The sequence below is a fragment of the Geospiza fortis genome, unplaced genomic scaffold (assembly GCF_000277835.1).
Source record: "Geospiza fortis unplaced genomic scaffold, GeoFor_1.0 scaffold132, whole genome shotgun sequence".
Lineage (NCBI taxonomy): Eukaryota > Metazoa > Chordata > Aves > Passeriformes > Thraupidae > Geospiza > Geospiza fortis.
Window position 1 is genome coordinate 1,222,993 of NW_005054446.1, and position 15,021 is coordinate 1,238,013.

A 15,021-nucleotide genomic window follows, 5' to 3' on the forward strand; every position below is an offset into this window, starting at 1 on the left:
CCTGCAATAAAAGAAATGAAAGTAGCTGCTGAAATGCTGGGCTGATTTAAAGCTCAGTCTCCATGAGTGCATGGCCTGTCACTAATACATTCATCCTGTCCCTGGAAGCTCTGCCTGCCAAGCTCAGATTAACTGCTGACTGCTCTGGCTGTGCTCTGGGTACACAGTTAAAAACCCAGCTTCTCCAAGCTCTCCCAGTCCAGGCTAACTGGAAAGAGGAAAATCTTATCCAGCAGATGCTTTTAGATCAAAATGTTGCAGACATCATTACTCCTAATTTACATATTCTTTTAAAACACTCAAAATCAGAACTTACAGTAGAAGAAGAGGAATTCTTATCTGGTGCAGCATATCGGAAAAATGTTCCAACTTTGTCCACAGACACTGGACTCACTTCTTCCCAGCCATTTACTCTCACTTGCAGCTGATGAATCCTTAGGTCATGTGTGTGCCTGCCAGGTTAGATCAAGTTAAATTACTATGAAGCATTATTATACAGACTAAATACCAAACAGTTAAAACCACAAACATCCTCTGGATTCTATTTAAAGAATCTTACTGAAGCATTAAAAAAATCCCAAGAGTTTTCCCATTTCATGGATAGATGGACCTGATTTCATGTTTAATTACTCTACCTTTCCTAAGGAACATACAGACACATTAAAAAAATAAAAGCATGCTACATATTTGTTAACAAGTTCTAGTTCTTACCTCTGATAACAACCAATAGTGCCCCAGTAGTCCTTCAAAATAAAGGACATCGATTTGTAACAGAGGCCTCCAAGTCCTTCTAAGAGCTTATAATAATCCAATTCACATATAGGAATAGCTGCCACAACAGCAATAGTTGCTGCTTTACCAGAGAAATTATAAATTCACTCCATACAAGAGTATTAAAAACAGAAACTAAACATTGACAGGAAATTTTACAGAAATCCACTTTCAATGTGACACCTGCCAGTGCCCTCACAACTGTGAACCTGTGTGTTCCATATACGAGAGCGTCAGAACATCTCATGGCCTGGTCCCTTCACCTGTGTCTGAGTTTCCCTCTGGTTTCAAACTCAAACGGAACCTCTTCCCCAGTGATAACCTCTTGCCATTCACTGACATTATGGGCATCACCCAGCAACGTCCCGTTTTCCTCAGGAACAACACCTGGACTCCCACTATGAGACAGCGCAGCCCTGGGAAGAGAATCACAGCATTTTACAAAATGATCTCCTGTAGCATTCACGTTCTCTGAAAAAATCCCTTTCGCCCAGGATTTTTCTCCTGGGAAGCTGAGAAGCCTCAGAGAAAAGGAAAACAACTCTTAACTCATTTGCTTCCCCTGTGTTGTGCTCACGTGGAATGTGTTTGGAGATTGTTTCATTGGATTCTGCTGTGAGTTGTTTTGGCTCTTTGGCCAACTGGGGCCAAGCTGTGTCAGGACTCTGGAAAGAGTCACGAGTTTTCATTATTGTCTTTTTAGCATTCAGCAAGTATCTATTCTGTATTCTTTAATATAATGTAGTATTATAAAGTAATAAATTAACCTTCTGAGAACATGGAGTCAGATTCATCATTCCTGCCTTTGACGAGGCATTCCCCACAAATACAATAAGTACTTAAAGCTGCAAGTGCTTTTTAAGTCTGCCTCAGTCCTCATTCACACCATGAACACATGTGAACACATTCACACCATGAATGTACTTGACTGGTTTCCACATTCTGCTAGGTCTCTTGAAAAAAATAATCTTTTTGGTTTAATAAGAAAACTATCTCAGTGTCAAAGAAGAGGCTCTTAACTGAGTAAAACTGGGAGTTGCCTACATGTGTCTGCAAAACAAAAGCACTGAAAACAACAGAGATTGGCTGCCATGGAAGAGGAGCCAGAGAAATCTGTTTGAAGTGATCCCCAAAGAGCTCCTTACCGGGTTGGGGTTGTGGTCAGGGTGGCAAACCAGAGAGTGCACCCAGTGTGATTCCTCAGAGCAAAGGGGACAAACGGCTGCCTGCGCTTTGGGGTCTTCATTTCAGCTACAAAACACAACACAGGCTGTCTGAATGCCCATGAGAAACATTCATCAGATGTTTATGTGGGATGAGATACAGTGGCTGGAGAACCACAACCTGCACTAACTACAAACAAACAAACAGGACATCAGATTATCTGCAAAGCTTTTACAATTAGTAACTACTACAGAAACAGTACAAAGCTAACAGACATTTTTCCCCTACATCAATCCCCCTTGGAACTAAGCTTAATCTACACATTCTTCTGTTTCTTTACATCAAGTTTTATAAAATACTATGCCTTCAGTTACACCTAACATGTAGAAAATCTAACTAAAAACTAATCTAACTAAAAACCCAGGCATAATCAGAAACCTTTTATGTACATCCAAATGCTCATGCAATACTAAACACACATTCACTTCTAATTAGGATTTATGCTGTATTTAATGTGACAAATACAGGGTTAGCCAGTATCCCCTTTAAAGGGTCTCTTATTCTCAAAGCTTGAACAAAAAAAAATTTCCTATACAGGATAAAGCCTACTGAAATATGGAAAATAATCTGAAAGCAAACAAAGGAAATTTGGTTTTGTTAAACTGCTGGGACAGCAGAACACCAGAAGAAGATACTTCTCCCATGTTCAACTTTTTTTAAGCACAAATTTCTAACAGGCACACAAGTGCTACTCTCATTTTCCACACTGCAGTGTATGAAATCTGTGAAAATACTTACTGAGTTTGGACAGAGAAAAACCCCTGTCAAAGTCCAGTAATTTACTTAAAAAGGAAGATAAATGGCTGTTACCTCAATACCCAACATCTATAGCATGAGGGAAGTGGAAAGAAGGCACACACAATAAATCAGCTGCTTAAACAAAAGGCAAGACAGAAATCTCTTCCCCAGGCCTGATTTGAAGTCACTCCAAAAGGTTTCCAGAGGCAAGCAGGGGTGATGTGGGGAGGGCAGGAAAGTTTTTGAAGGAGTTATGGATCATGACAGATGACTTTCTGTCAGATCAACAAATCCCTATGTACCCTCACATTGTCCATGGAGACGTAAATCTGATCTAAAGCTTACAGAGAAAGTTATCTCCAATTAAATAGCAAGAAGATGAAATCCTTGAAAATCAAAACTCTGATTTTTGCCAAAAGCAAATACATGTTATTAGTATTGAGTTTCAGTTTATATAATGTTTTGGCTACCCCAAGTTCTACAAAATCAGACCAGAAGCCAAATGAACTTTTACTCTGCTGTTTAATCTATTGCCAGCTTATCTTTGCAGACTTCAAAAAAAGGATTTTTGGGACTATGGCCTGATTTTCAAAAGAAATGTAAAAGCTGCATTTTGAGACTACTGCCTAAAAAAAAAGAAGACTATCATTACCAGGAGGATTTTTTAATAATTAGTTTAGTAATTTAGCTGCAACCCCTACTAAAAGCCAAACAACGAATATTAGATGTTTTGCTGCTTGGTTGATTTTTGGGGAAAAAAATCCCAGAAAATATTTTATAAAAATCAATCCAAAATTTTCCATTTTGTTTTTTCTTTAAGCTCAGAGAAAATATTTCTAATGGCACTCGAACAGGAAACAGATGTAGATTTCTAGAAAATTTTCTGTCCTCCCATCCATTAACTTTTCTATAGGGCTATGTATTTATGAAGTATGCTCTTTGTCTTTGATAATGTCAAAAATGAAAAATCTTACTTTATCCTGCATGGTTTTGCCCAAAAACCTGTCCTGTCAAATAGAACCCAAACAAATTCACAAATTATTTATTAGGACAATGCTTTACTTCCTAAGGCTTACTGAAAACAGCCTGTGCTTCTGAAGCATCTGAAAGTTACAGCTTTAAGTAAGTTTTAAGTACCTAAACATGCTAAATTAAGCATAAATATGTATATTGAACATAATGGTGGATATTTTTAGAATATAAATTAAATATTGTGATATTATTACACTATTTTTAATCCCACTCTACTGTCCCTTTTGAAGAGGGACATTGAATGGTCAACAATTCAAATAACCTTCTTCGCAAAGACAGTTTTCCTTCATTGGGTTTATTTCTCCATTCTTTCCTGAAGAACCCAGAGAACGACAGGATAAAATACTAAATTTAGCAGACTAAAACAAAAATAGCTGTTGTATTATTTGGCTTGAGGTTTTTTTGGTTTTGATTATTTTTAAATATAGAGGCCAATCTACTAGCAAGTCCTACCTACAGCACAGTATTTATTGTGCAAGAGCCTTCCAAAGAAGAAAACCACTTTTTGTTGTCTGTGTGCTGTACAGTACCTCTAGCATAGATCTGATGCTCTAGGTTAGTCAAACTGGCTGTACTCCTAGTTCTAAGGTAGACAAGAGGAAGGCCTGGCAGACAGGAAAGACAAAGTCAGCAGGTAAGAAAATCCACACAAACACAGGTAAATCTTCCCCTGCATGCAAAAAGGGAAGATAAGACATCATGCAGTTATGAGTCTCTACTTGTTTGCTTACACTAAGCTGGCATTTGAATCGACAAAGTTCCTTCCAGAAGGAACTCTGGGAGAAAATACACTGGAAAGAACTATTGCTTGGGTGATTATTTCACAAAGAATACAGTAATTTCTTCCAGAAATTCATTTATTTAGGTCTTTGGGGTACAGAAAGAAAAGGTTCTCTCTGAACTGCACACAGCCAAAAATCAACACTGACTTAATTCTTGACATGAGAGTCACTCATGAACTGAGAGTGGTAGACAGAAAGGAAGCAGAACTAGCAGTACAAAGCTATTACTCAAAGCTAAGCACTCAGAAAGCTTTTTGTTTTAAAATAATTGAACATAACTGAACAGAAAGCAGCTTTTTTGTCTTTTTTTTGCCAAACATATCTGACAAATCACTGTATTCTGTGAAGTCAAAATACTTATGTTTGTAATACATTAGACAGATGACCCTGTGTGTCAGGTCTGTTTCAAATAAAGTGTGATTAATGACCAACATACTCTGCCCAAAACATGGGGGATCCACTGAAGAACCCATCCAGTCTTCTGAGCTGATTACATTCACTTCTTTGTCCTGTTTACAGTAATCTTCCATCCAGGACTGCTTGGTACATGTGTATTGCTCTAGAGGAATGTAAGCACAGACAGCCAATGTCTTCAAGGTGGCAGTAAACAAAGTCATTGAAAAGTGTGTTAAATTCATCACACTCAAGTTACTCCACTTTAACAGCAGAAGTTTCATTTCGCTGCTTTTTCTCTGAGTCACATAAGTTAAAGACAAACAACAGCTCATAAAATCACAGCAGTGTCTTAAAAAAATATATATCCCTCAGATTTTATTTAAAAAAAAAAACTGTCAGTGGAATTTCATGTTCTTAAGATACTCCTATGTGAATCTAAGAGCCCTCCCTGCTGAGGCAATTAACCTTAAATATTTTCATGTTAAAAACTGTTAACTTCCTAGGGGTTTTGGGGTTTGCTTCATTTTAAGAGCACATACACATTCCTGCATAAACATCAAGACACCAATTGAGTGCTCTGGCACAGTATTAATCACAAACCAGTCTCACAAATTATTATCACTGCTTTTAAAAAGCACTATCTTAGGAATTGTTGATTTGCTGCTCCTCCTGCCACCTTGGCTCCCCCTTTTTCTGCCAACTCCCCAGGTTCTCTTTGGGAGAGAAAGACCAACAAAGGCTTTTCTGTTACATCTACATGCTGTGCTGCTGGCATTTTTTTTGTTGTGCCCACCAAACAATTCTGAATGAGCAACAATATTCCTGGGAAAGGCACACAACTGGAGCTCCACAATGCAGAAGCTCACATGAAATTGGAGTTACTGATGAACAAAATATTTTGATTTCCAAAGGTGGATCACTGACAGCTCAGGTGCTCAGAGACTGAAGAACTGAAATGAGTAGCTTCCCACTACATCTGTCAATGTACTGAAAAATGATGAGCTTATCAAAATATTTTTAAGTCCTATGAAAGCTTTAGATGAAAGCCTGTTACTGATTAAAAATAAATTTCAAATACCATACGAACTTGATAGAATTCATATGACTAGAGAAAGAATTCCTACTAACCTCTAACATATGCAGCTCATGTCTTTACATTTTCACATCATCTGATAGAACATAGGCTGCCTAAACACACACCTGGTACAGAATCCTGCAAAGCATGGAGGGACTTGGGCCAATCCCACTTCCTCCACGGGATGCCAGCAGCACTTTAATTAGAGATGTCTGTCCTTTTCAGCAGTGAAAACCAGAGTGCTGCTCTCAGGGAATATTCCCACATACCTATGAGCACAGAGGTGATGTTGATATCCAGGCGTGGCTTGGCCTTCACCTCCAGCTTCAGGCGGGAAGGCTGGAGGCGGCTGGAAGCTTCTTGTTGCCAAGACACTGAACATGGCCACGGCTCAATAAATGGCTCCCACCCTGAGAGAAACACAAACCAACATCTTTGGAGGCCACTCTGGAATGCTCTTTACATATTTAATAAAGAAATTTTCATCATTCGGTCCTTTACTTTTAATCTGTCCCTTACTTTTAATCTTCACAATGATGTCACAAGCCTATGGATTTAATTTATTACCTAATATAAATCTGGTCCAGCTCCTCCATTTAGTCCATGTATTCTATATGTAGGGTCTTGCAGAAATATCTTAGTTCCAATTAATGCACTAGAAGGCAATTACTGCTCTGTATTTAAGCTAGCTGGAATTAAGCACTCAAATAGCTTTGAAAATGATTTTCACACAATTATACTGAATAATCACCAATTTAATGCATCTCAAAAGACAAAAGTCTAGAAGCTATTAAAATAAACACCCTATGGCGTCCTGATTTTTTAAGATTTTCTAAGCCTTCTGATGTTTACATTCTTGTAGCAAACTTTCTCACATACTTTCTGTAAATAATTTATTGTTTTGCATTCTTTTATGGAGGAGGAGAAATTTGAAGGACTTTGTTGGTTTGTCCAGTGTCATTGGAGAGGTGGCACTTTCACCCTCCAATCCACTCTTTCTTTTGGAAAAGTGTAAGTGTTGGAGTCAGAAATTAAACTTCCTTTTTCTTCACCTTGAGAGCAGCAGTGTGTGTGCTCGTGTTGTTTCGTGTCCTATAGTGACAACCCTACATATATTTAAAAACAAAGTATTTTTTAAGCAGCAAAAAAAAACCCCTGTTATTGACAGATAATTCCTGAGTGCTTGTCACCAGTGATGTAACAGAAACTTTAGTTTCTAAGTTAAAAAAACCACACAACTAAATTACTTCTTTTGTTAGTATCTGGCCTGTATTGAGGCCTAACTTGCTTTTTTGTATCCAAAACATAAATTGTGACGGTCTTCTTATGCCAATCCTTTGCCTTCAGCCTAATCACCTGCCTGCACACGATTTTCCTTCCTGAAATACACAGTAAATTGAATCCACCAAACAAAGAGAAGAGAGAAGAGAATGAAAAGACAGCTTGTTATAAAACTCATTTTGCTGGATAACTGTTTTATGCAATTCCATTTGAAAACCTGAGTGCCACTTTCAGATCAGACAAATCTCCACTTTCCACATCCCTCCAATGATCTCAAATCAGGATATCTTGTCTAGGATCACATTGTCTCTCTCACACACAGTCCCAAAAGTCAATCTTTCTCTACTCTCTTAGAGGCATTTCATAGTGTGTAAACTTCAGGCTCCTGTGGTAGGAGAGGCTGTTTCCTAAACTAAAATAAGAAAACAACCCCCAGGTATTTCACCTGAAAGCTCACGGTTGTAATAATCTCCAGAGAGGGTAAAATGAGCGTAGCCTTCAGGGCTGGTCCTCAAATGCTGGAGAAAATTCAAACCTGAGAGGAAAAAAAAAAAATAGAAGTGACATTTAAACTAATACAAAACAATCAAGCATCCTGATTTTGTGAACTGTCAAATAAGCAATGGAAGGTTTTGTCTTGTCTCTTAAACTGAAATGGTACAAAAAGCTTTTCATAATACTCTTCCAATAACACTTGCAGACAGCCACACCTTACAATACAGAGCTAGAATTCTGCTCAGGACAGATTTCATTTCTTAAGTGATGTAAAAAGGGGAAAACAGAATCTTAACCCTACAAAGACTGTAATCTTATTAAAACCAAAACTTAAACCAAACAGAAATAAAGAAGGAACCCCCAATATCCCACACAACCACCACCAAGACACTGCCAGTTGAAATTTGACAGGTCCTGACAAACAAGAGCAGGATGCTGAACACACCCAGAACTGACAATCATTTTATGCCAAGGCAGAACCAGATACTCACATGAAAAGGTTAATTCAGCCAGGGGAACATCACAGTCCATGCAGTCATCTATAAAGCAGATGCAAACACTTTCTGCCTTTATTTCCACACCAGAGATGAACTGGAAAGGCAAAATCCCCTGGCTATCTCGACCAGAAGTCTGGGAAACTGATTTCAGAGGTTCAGCATTCTTAAACAACCAACTTGCTGCTTTTTTCAAGTCACCTTAGATAGAAGCAAACAACCAATCAATCATCACCTATTTTTTCAAAGACATGTACTTAGTAAAAATCATATAGAAGAAAACTAACTCCCTCTCTCTTAAGAAAATATTCTCAGCAGTATTTGAATATGCTTATTTTGTAAATATGAGAAGACTATAAAGACATTGGTATATCCTAAGAGTAAGAAATGTGTTTTGAAGTTCACAAATGTAATAAAAATCTGTAACATTATGCATGCCTATATATAATGTGGGAAGTATGATGGTGCTAAAGGAAAAAAGAATCACTTGTGGTAAAGCTTTGTTTTCTTTTCAGGCCCTGCATGTAGAACTAGAGAAATATGATTTTAAAAGGGAGAGATGAAAACACATGCTCTCAAGAGGAAGAGATGTGGAATAGCAAGAAATTGGTGCACCATAAAAATTACCAACCTGAACACAACTGAAACTCCCAAACAATAATACACTCAAGCACCCCACACAGGACATCCCAAAGGGCAGAAAGAATCCTTGGGGGGTGGATTTTACACAGGAGCAGAACAGGAAGAAGAATGTTTAAGACTACAGGCCAGCACACAGCCAAAGATGCTCTAAAGAAGGAAACAGTGCCTGTGCATAGCCACCTGACAGTCTAAAGGCTTTACTTAATTGCAATTAAGGTAATATGAACAAGGTGCAAACCCCTGCTAAGAATATCTGATGTTACCTTGGCAGATGAGAAGAGCTTTACGACAATCTTCCATGCTGAACCCCAGCTCCTGGAGGCGAGCCAGCTGGGCTTCTGGAATGAACAGTTAACCAGGCATAAATCCTTGACAGTTATCTACTTATTTCATTTCTAAAATCAAGTTACATCTCTATGAAAATGGGGGGTTGTTTATTTAAGAAATGGGGGTTTGTTTATTTAAGATTGCAACTATAGCAAGAGCACATGATTCAGCTCTGCTTTTATGTTTTTTACAGTTGCAGTTTACAGTTGTTTTTTACAGTTTTTACATCATCAGGACAATGCCATTATTAGGCAGTTCCAACCAACAAAGGGTCTTACCCCATGAAGACACCAACATCTTTTGTGTTAAGCACATAGATTAGCTTCACTTTGTAGCAACCTCCCTTAGATACGAGGAATGGCTTCACTCCAGCAGTGAAAAACATACCAAGAACAGGATCCAGCACACGTTTGGAGCCATCTCTGGTTTCATGAGCCAAGGAGTTCTCATGCCCCAGTGCTGAACTGGAGGGATCAGCAGCACTCCCAGCAGCTGAGGCAGCTGAGTCAGGCAGAGCTGCACTTGTCTGCTGGGGAATTGACTTTGCAATTGCCAAGAAGAGTTGAACATCATTGTAGGACAGCCTGATATCCAGTGCTTGCAACTGAATCTAAATGAAAAATTAGAATATAAGATTCACTTGCCTTTTTCTACACATTTTTCTTAAATATTTCAGCTATTAATAAAGCTTTTCCCAAAAGAAGACAAAATTTACTGTTAAAATCTGATCATCATGCTGTTTTAAAGATCCAATAATAGATTTATCAAACTTGTTATTATTTACCAACAACCAAAAGCATTACAACTCAGGGAAAAGAAGTTTTACTTTGCTACAATGGTAAAAAAGTCTTTAAATATAATTCCCTTCTAATATGTCCTAACAATTAGAAAGAGAAAATATAGAAAAATATAATTTCCTTTCAGCTGTTAGTAACTATCTAACACCATCAGCCTACATAATCAGCCCATTTCTTTCCCTCACTATTAATCTCTGTAACATATCCCATAAACCACTTTTTCATTACCACCAAGAGCATTTTCTACATGCTTCTTTCTTTTCCTTTTCCATTTCAGGAAAAAGTTACCTAACTCTCTTCTTATGCATTTGAAAGTCTTCTATTGAATCCTTGGGCACAAAAATATCTCTGCTAGTATTCTCTACTGCACAGTTTTATTCAGGCCTTAATATTACCTCTAGAATAGGAGGAAAATCTTCACTATTGAAAGCATCCAGCAGTCCTGAACCAATTGGATAGGAAGAATTCCCAATAAGTTCCATATGAATCTGTACTGGATCAATAATTGACAGTGCAGTCTCTTGCTCATTTCCTAACCGGCATGAAAACACCTAAAAATTCCAAATTATTTTTAAAAAATTATGAACTGAGATGACAGGCCTGGAGAGAACTAGCAATATTTTGAGGCTACATTCAAGTCTTACAATGTTTTAACAGAAACAATACAAAACTATTCTCAAAACTGCTGTAAAATGAGAGCATTTGATGAGAAATCAACAAACTTCAGAAAGCATCTGTGGACTATACCTTTTGTATATATATTTATAGTAAAGTATCTTCACAAACTCCTCTAATTTTGGATGTTATACAGAAGCAAATTTATTTTCCTTACCTCAATGCCAAACAAACTGCCAGAGAAAGGACGATCTATCAACTTGGGCTTGTAAGTGAGAACAGTTGTTCCCTTCAGAATAATTGCATTGGTATCAAAGCAGGACATGTCTTCAACAACCACAAATTCAGTTCCTTAACCAAAAAAAAAGACAAATAACTAACAGGGTAGTTGGCAATATCATTAAGGTACTTCAGGCATTTGTAACAGGTTTTTTGATTTCCTTTAATGGAGCTGGCTTTACACCAGCACACAGCTTTAAATGAGAAAAACTCCTCAATGAGAAAAACAAACTTCCTTAATGAGAAAAACAAAACCATCAGAGAAGAGCACATTTACCTGTCACATTAACCTTGACTTCCAGCTGCTTTTCTGCTGTCACAGGGAGCGAGGACCGTTTGGTAACCACTCCTCTTTTCACAGTTTTGGGAACCACACTGGTGTCACTGATGCAGGATCGCTGCCGGGAATGGGGATTTTCCCTCTTTTTGGTGTCTCCAGGAGTGCATAAAAAGTCATGAACCAGTAACAGCCAGTCAAATATCAGGAACACACGAAGATTGTTCAGAACAACTGTGAAACTGGAGGAATCCTTAGTAGACCTTTTAAGAAGAGACAATCACACAGGTGAACTTTACAACCTGTAAATATTTAAAATCATGCTGACAACTATCAGTATCTAGTAGAACTCATACTGCATTTATAGGCATACACTTGGTTTACAGTGTCTGGCCTTTAAAATACATACATACATTCAAATATTTCTATTTTAATATATATATACACATTTTTATATATACATTTATATAATTTTTAATATATATATTTATATATATATAAACTCATATATGTGATTTGCTATACCCACAGAACCCCAATAAACCCCTAACTGCACAAATCCTAAGCTATAATGATAAAAGAGATGAATTGAAAAACTACATGACAGGAAATTTATAAAAGCTCCTTTAACACACTTATATTATCAAGATTAATTTTCAAAATCTCAAATTTTAAAACCTTTTTTAATTATCATTTTATATCTTTGTTTTATTATCATTTTATGTCTTATGTTTTTATTATCATTTTATGTCTAACATTCTGTGTGTGAAATTCGGACCTGGCTCTGAGATAAGAGGTACAACATGAATTTCCTCTCCTACCCTGACACCATTTTGCACCACAGGAAGCTGCTTTGTCATTCAGAAAAAATGTCAGTGTGCCTGAGCTTCCAGCATCCCATTCTGAAGGTCTGGCTAGGAAGGATAAAGTGTTTGGCTTTGTGATCTGGAATACCACTTACATTTGATCATGCTAACTGGAAAGTCATCTAAGTGCTTAAATAGCATGAAACAATTTTCAATCCAGCACACTGTGAACTATAAAATCTCCAAAGAACTGTGATGCCTTAGTGGGGAGCTTCCAACAGCAAAGCCTATAACCCTGCCTGGCTCTCCAGGATATTTCAAGAGGCACCAGCCAGTACAACACTATCACTGAGTTCTGCCAGCCCTTGCATCTTCTGCCAAGGATGCTCTCACCACTAAAAACAGACCACATGCTGCTGCAGCTGAAATTTAAAATCACAACAGTTGGGAAGAAGATTCCTGAAACTCTCACTCATAAAGCAGATTAGGCTGTACTGTGCAAACTCACTAACTGTGTCTAATCTAGCTGCCTACTGACTCAACAGTTCTGTGAAAACCATCTGGGGTTTTTTTAGGGTGTATTTTTTAGTAAATCGCATTTTAGTTTTAATCAAATTGAAATGTTGGCTGCTTTCTGAACACATTTTTTAGGTACCTAAAACCGTAACGCAGCATCAAAATCTTAAAAAAAAAATTCTCTCCATTGCCAAGATTTTTTAGCTGTTTTGTTATGAAAAATTGTCTCTAAAATTTTCTACTGGACTAATAAAATCCTCAATTTTTTTTTTCTACATTACTCCTGCAACTGTTCCAGAAGGCATCATACTTATATGAGAGTGAGAAAGCTGAGCTTGGTCAGCAAATTGGATCAGAAGTGAAAGCAACATCTCCAGACATCTCACTTCACCCTCTTTTCTGACAGTTAACATTCCTCAAAAAACCACCATGCTGAGAGAGGCAAATACTGACATTATACTTTATAATGCCAATTTCAATACTAAATTAGATCAAAACAGGTAAGAAAAAACAAACAGGATAGGACATAGAAGAGAACACAGAGATCGTTTTTGAAAGAGGGGCCATTTCTGTTTGTATTTGATGCTCTCAGAAAACCACGTGTGACACCTGCTGGGAAACAGCTTTTGTGCATCTCATATTAAAAATTCTACAAACTGGTTTTATGCACACATACAAGTGACAGGCCAGACTTATCAAACTTTAAGCACTATTGATTTTAATAGGTCAAACCTTCATCTGATCCATTACACATTCAAACCTGAATTTTATTGCAGTAAGTGAAAAAGGAAAAAAAATCCAACAACTTCCAGAGAATTAACAACTGAAGATTTCAATCTATCAAGTACCACTGATCATCCCAAAAATGTCATCAGATTGAAATACAATGTCCCCAAGTTTATCTACAATAATAACAGATGTATTAAAATGAGGACAATACTGATTATGTCATTATTAAAAACAAACTAATCCCAGAATTACCAACCTGAAATGCAATTCAATCTGGATTGCTCCTGGGCTACTGGTGTTCTTGGATGACTGGAAGATGCAATTGAAGACATTTGGGGGGCCTGTAGCATATTTCTGTCCAGCATAACGAGTGTCAAAGGCCATCATGGAATGAGAGACCAGATTTACAGACTTTGTTCCATCTGAAGAGCTTTCAAAAAGCAACTTGGATTTCTTAAAATCAAATCTGGGAGAATAAAGAGCAAAACATCACACCAAAGAGACTTACAGTTTGTTTATTTCTTGGAGTCACTTATTTTACAAGTATGGCCCACTGCTGAAATCTTTCATTTAGGTATTTTCTAAAACAACTACAAACATGTCCCATGTCATGGAAATAGAAAACGGATCTGTACTAAATGTAATTTTCCACTGATAAAAAGCCTTCTGGATTTTAAAAAACCCAACAAGCCAACATAGCAGAAATCTGCTTTTTTAACCTTCCCTTGTTTTGCTTTCTTAATTAAAATGCGATTTCTTTTGGGCAAGTACTGATTGCTGGAGTGTCATTTCAAGGACAAGTGGAAAGACAAACTGTAGCTTTTGAACAGTGTCATTCCCTTTCATCTCTCAGAGCAGCTCAAACTCTCAGTTTGGACTCTAATTAAGAAATTCCATTTCACTGCATTACCAAATTGTAATTCCACATATTATTTTAATTCTCCTGTATCCTTCACATGAGCATAGTATTTAGGACAAGGTATTCAGTAAGAGAAGAACATTCATACCTGGCTAAAGAGCTGCTTCCGTCTTTTCCCTTTGGATCCATCAGTTCCAGGCTCACATTAACCATGTCAATGAGGAATGACATGGAAGTATACACTTCTCCACTCAAAACTGTCTGAAAGTGGAAAACACCAACATTCTTTTTCAGAGCACCTGCTTAACTTTGATCTCTGAATTAACCTGTATTTCAGAAAAATGTAAACAGCTTTTGTGTGGTGTCCTTCTTCTCCAAATGGTTTCATTAACCATTTCTTCTTCATCAGTGGTTTCATTAACCATTACTGGGGAAATGTTACATTTCACAACACTGTGGCCTTTAACTTGAAAATGACCATTAATCCATTTTCACAGTACTGGTCTAGAGCTTCTTTGTCCTTAAAATATTGCTGCTATCAGCAAAATCAGCAACCACCCTGTTGCAGATTGCAAGGCAAGATGTATTCTATTGCTATCTGTATGGCAGTTGTCTTTTGTCAAGTGGGCAGTTTGCCTTATCTCTCTCTGAGTGATCACAATCACTCCTCCCTCCATAGGGGACCACCTGTTGGTAACAAGCTCTTGAATGCCACTGCATGACTGATAAGACATCTGCTGATAACAGGCTATTGAATGTCACTGCATGGCTGATAAGAACTACAGCAGCCCATCGGGAGATGCGAGCCCAGAGGGAGGAGCCAAGCATTGCTACCTGGATATAATCTGGGGATTCTGGAACACCAGCACGGCTTCTCCACTGGATT

At 37.6% G+C, this 15,021-nt stretch overlaps 1 protein-coding gene across 1 annotated transcript in view; it reads right to left on the minus strand.

Annotated features, from left to right (window-relative positions):
- The window catches only part of VPS13D (vacuolar protein sorting 13 homolog D), a 96,969-nt gene that overhangs the window by 57,887 nt on the left and 24,061 nt on the right, over positions 1-15,021 (minus strand). The window contains exons 28-42 of the mRNA XM_031062339.1: positions 14,284-14,396; positions 13,533-13,742; positions 11,226-11,488; positions 10,887-11,020; positions 10,450-10,605; positions 9,645-9,867; positions 9,194-9,268; positions 8,286-8,489; positions 7,745-7,834; positions 6,288-6,428; positions 4,984-5,106; positions 4,296-4,370; positions 1,917-2,022; positions 1,035-1,187; positions 317-452 (exon numbers count right to left, since the gene is read on the minus strand). Coding sequence (XP_030918199.1) covers positions 317-452; positions 1,035-1,187; positions 1,917-2,022; positions 4,296-4,370; positions 4,984-5,106; positions 6,288-6,428; positions 7,745-7,834; positions 8,286-8,489; positions 9,194-9,268; positions 9,645-9,867; positions 10,450-10,605; positions 10,887-11,020; positions 11,226-11,488; positions 13,533-13,742; positions 14,284-14,396 — 2,202 coding nt within the window. The remainder of the gene's footprint in view (positions 1-316; positions 453-1,034; positions 1,188-1,916; positions 2,023-4,295; positions 4,371-4,983; positions 5,107-6,287; positions 6,429-7,744; positions 7,835-8,285; positions 8,490-9,193; positions 9,269-9,644; positions 9,868-10,449; positions 10,606-10,886; positions 11,021-11,225; positions 11,489-13,532; positions 13,743-14,283; positions 14,397-15,021) is intronic.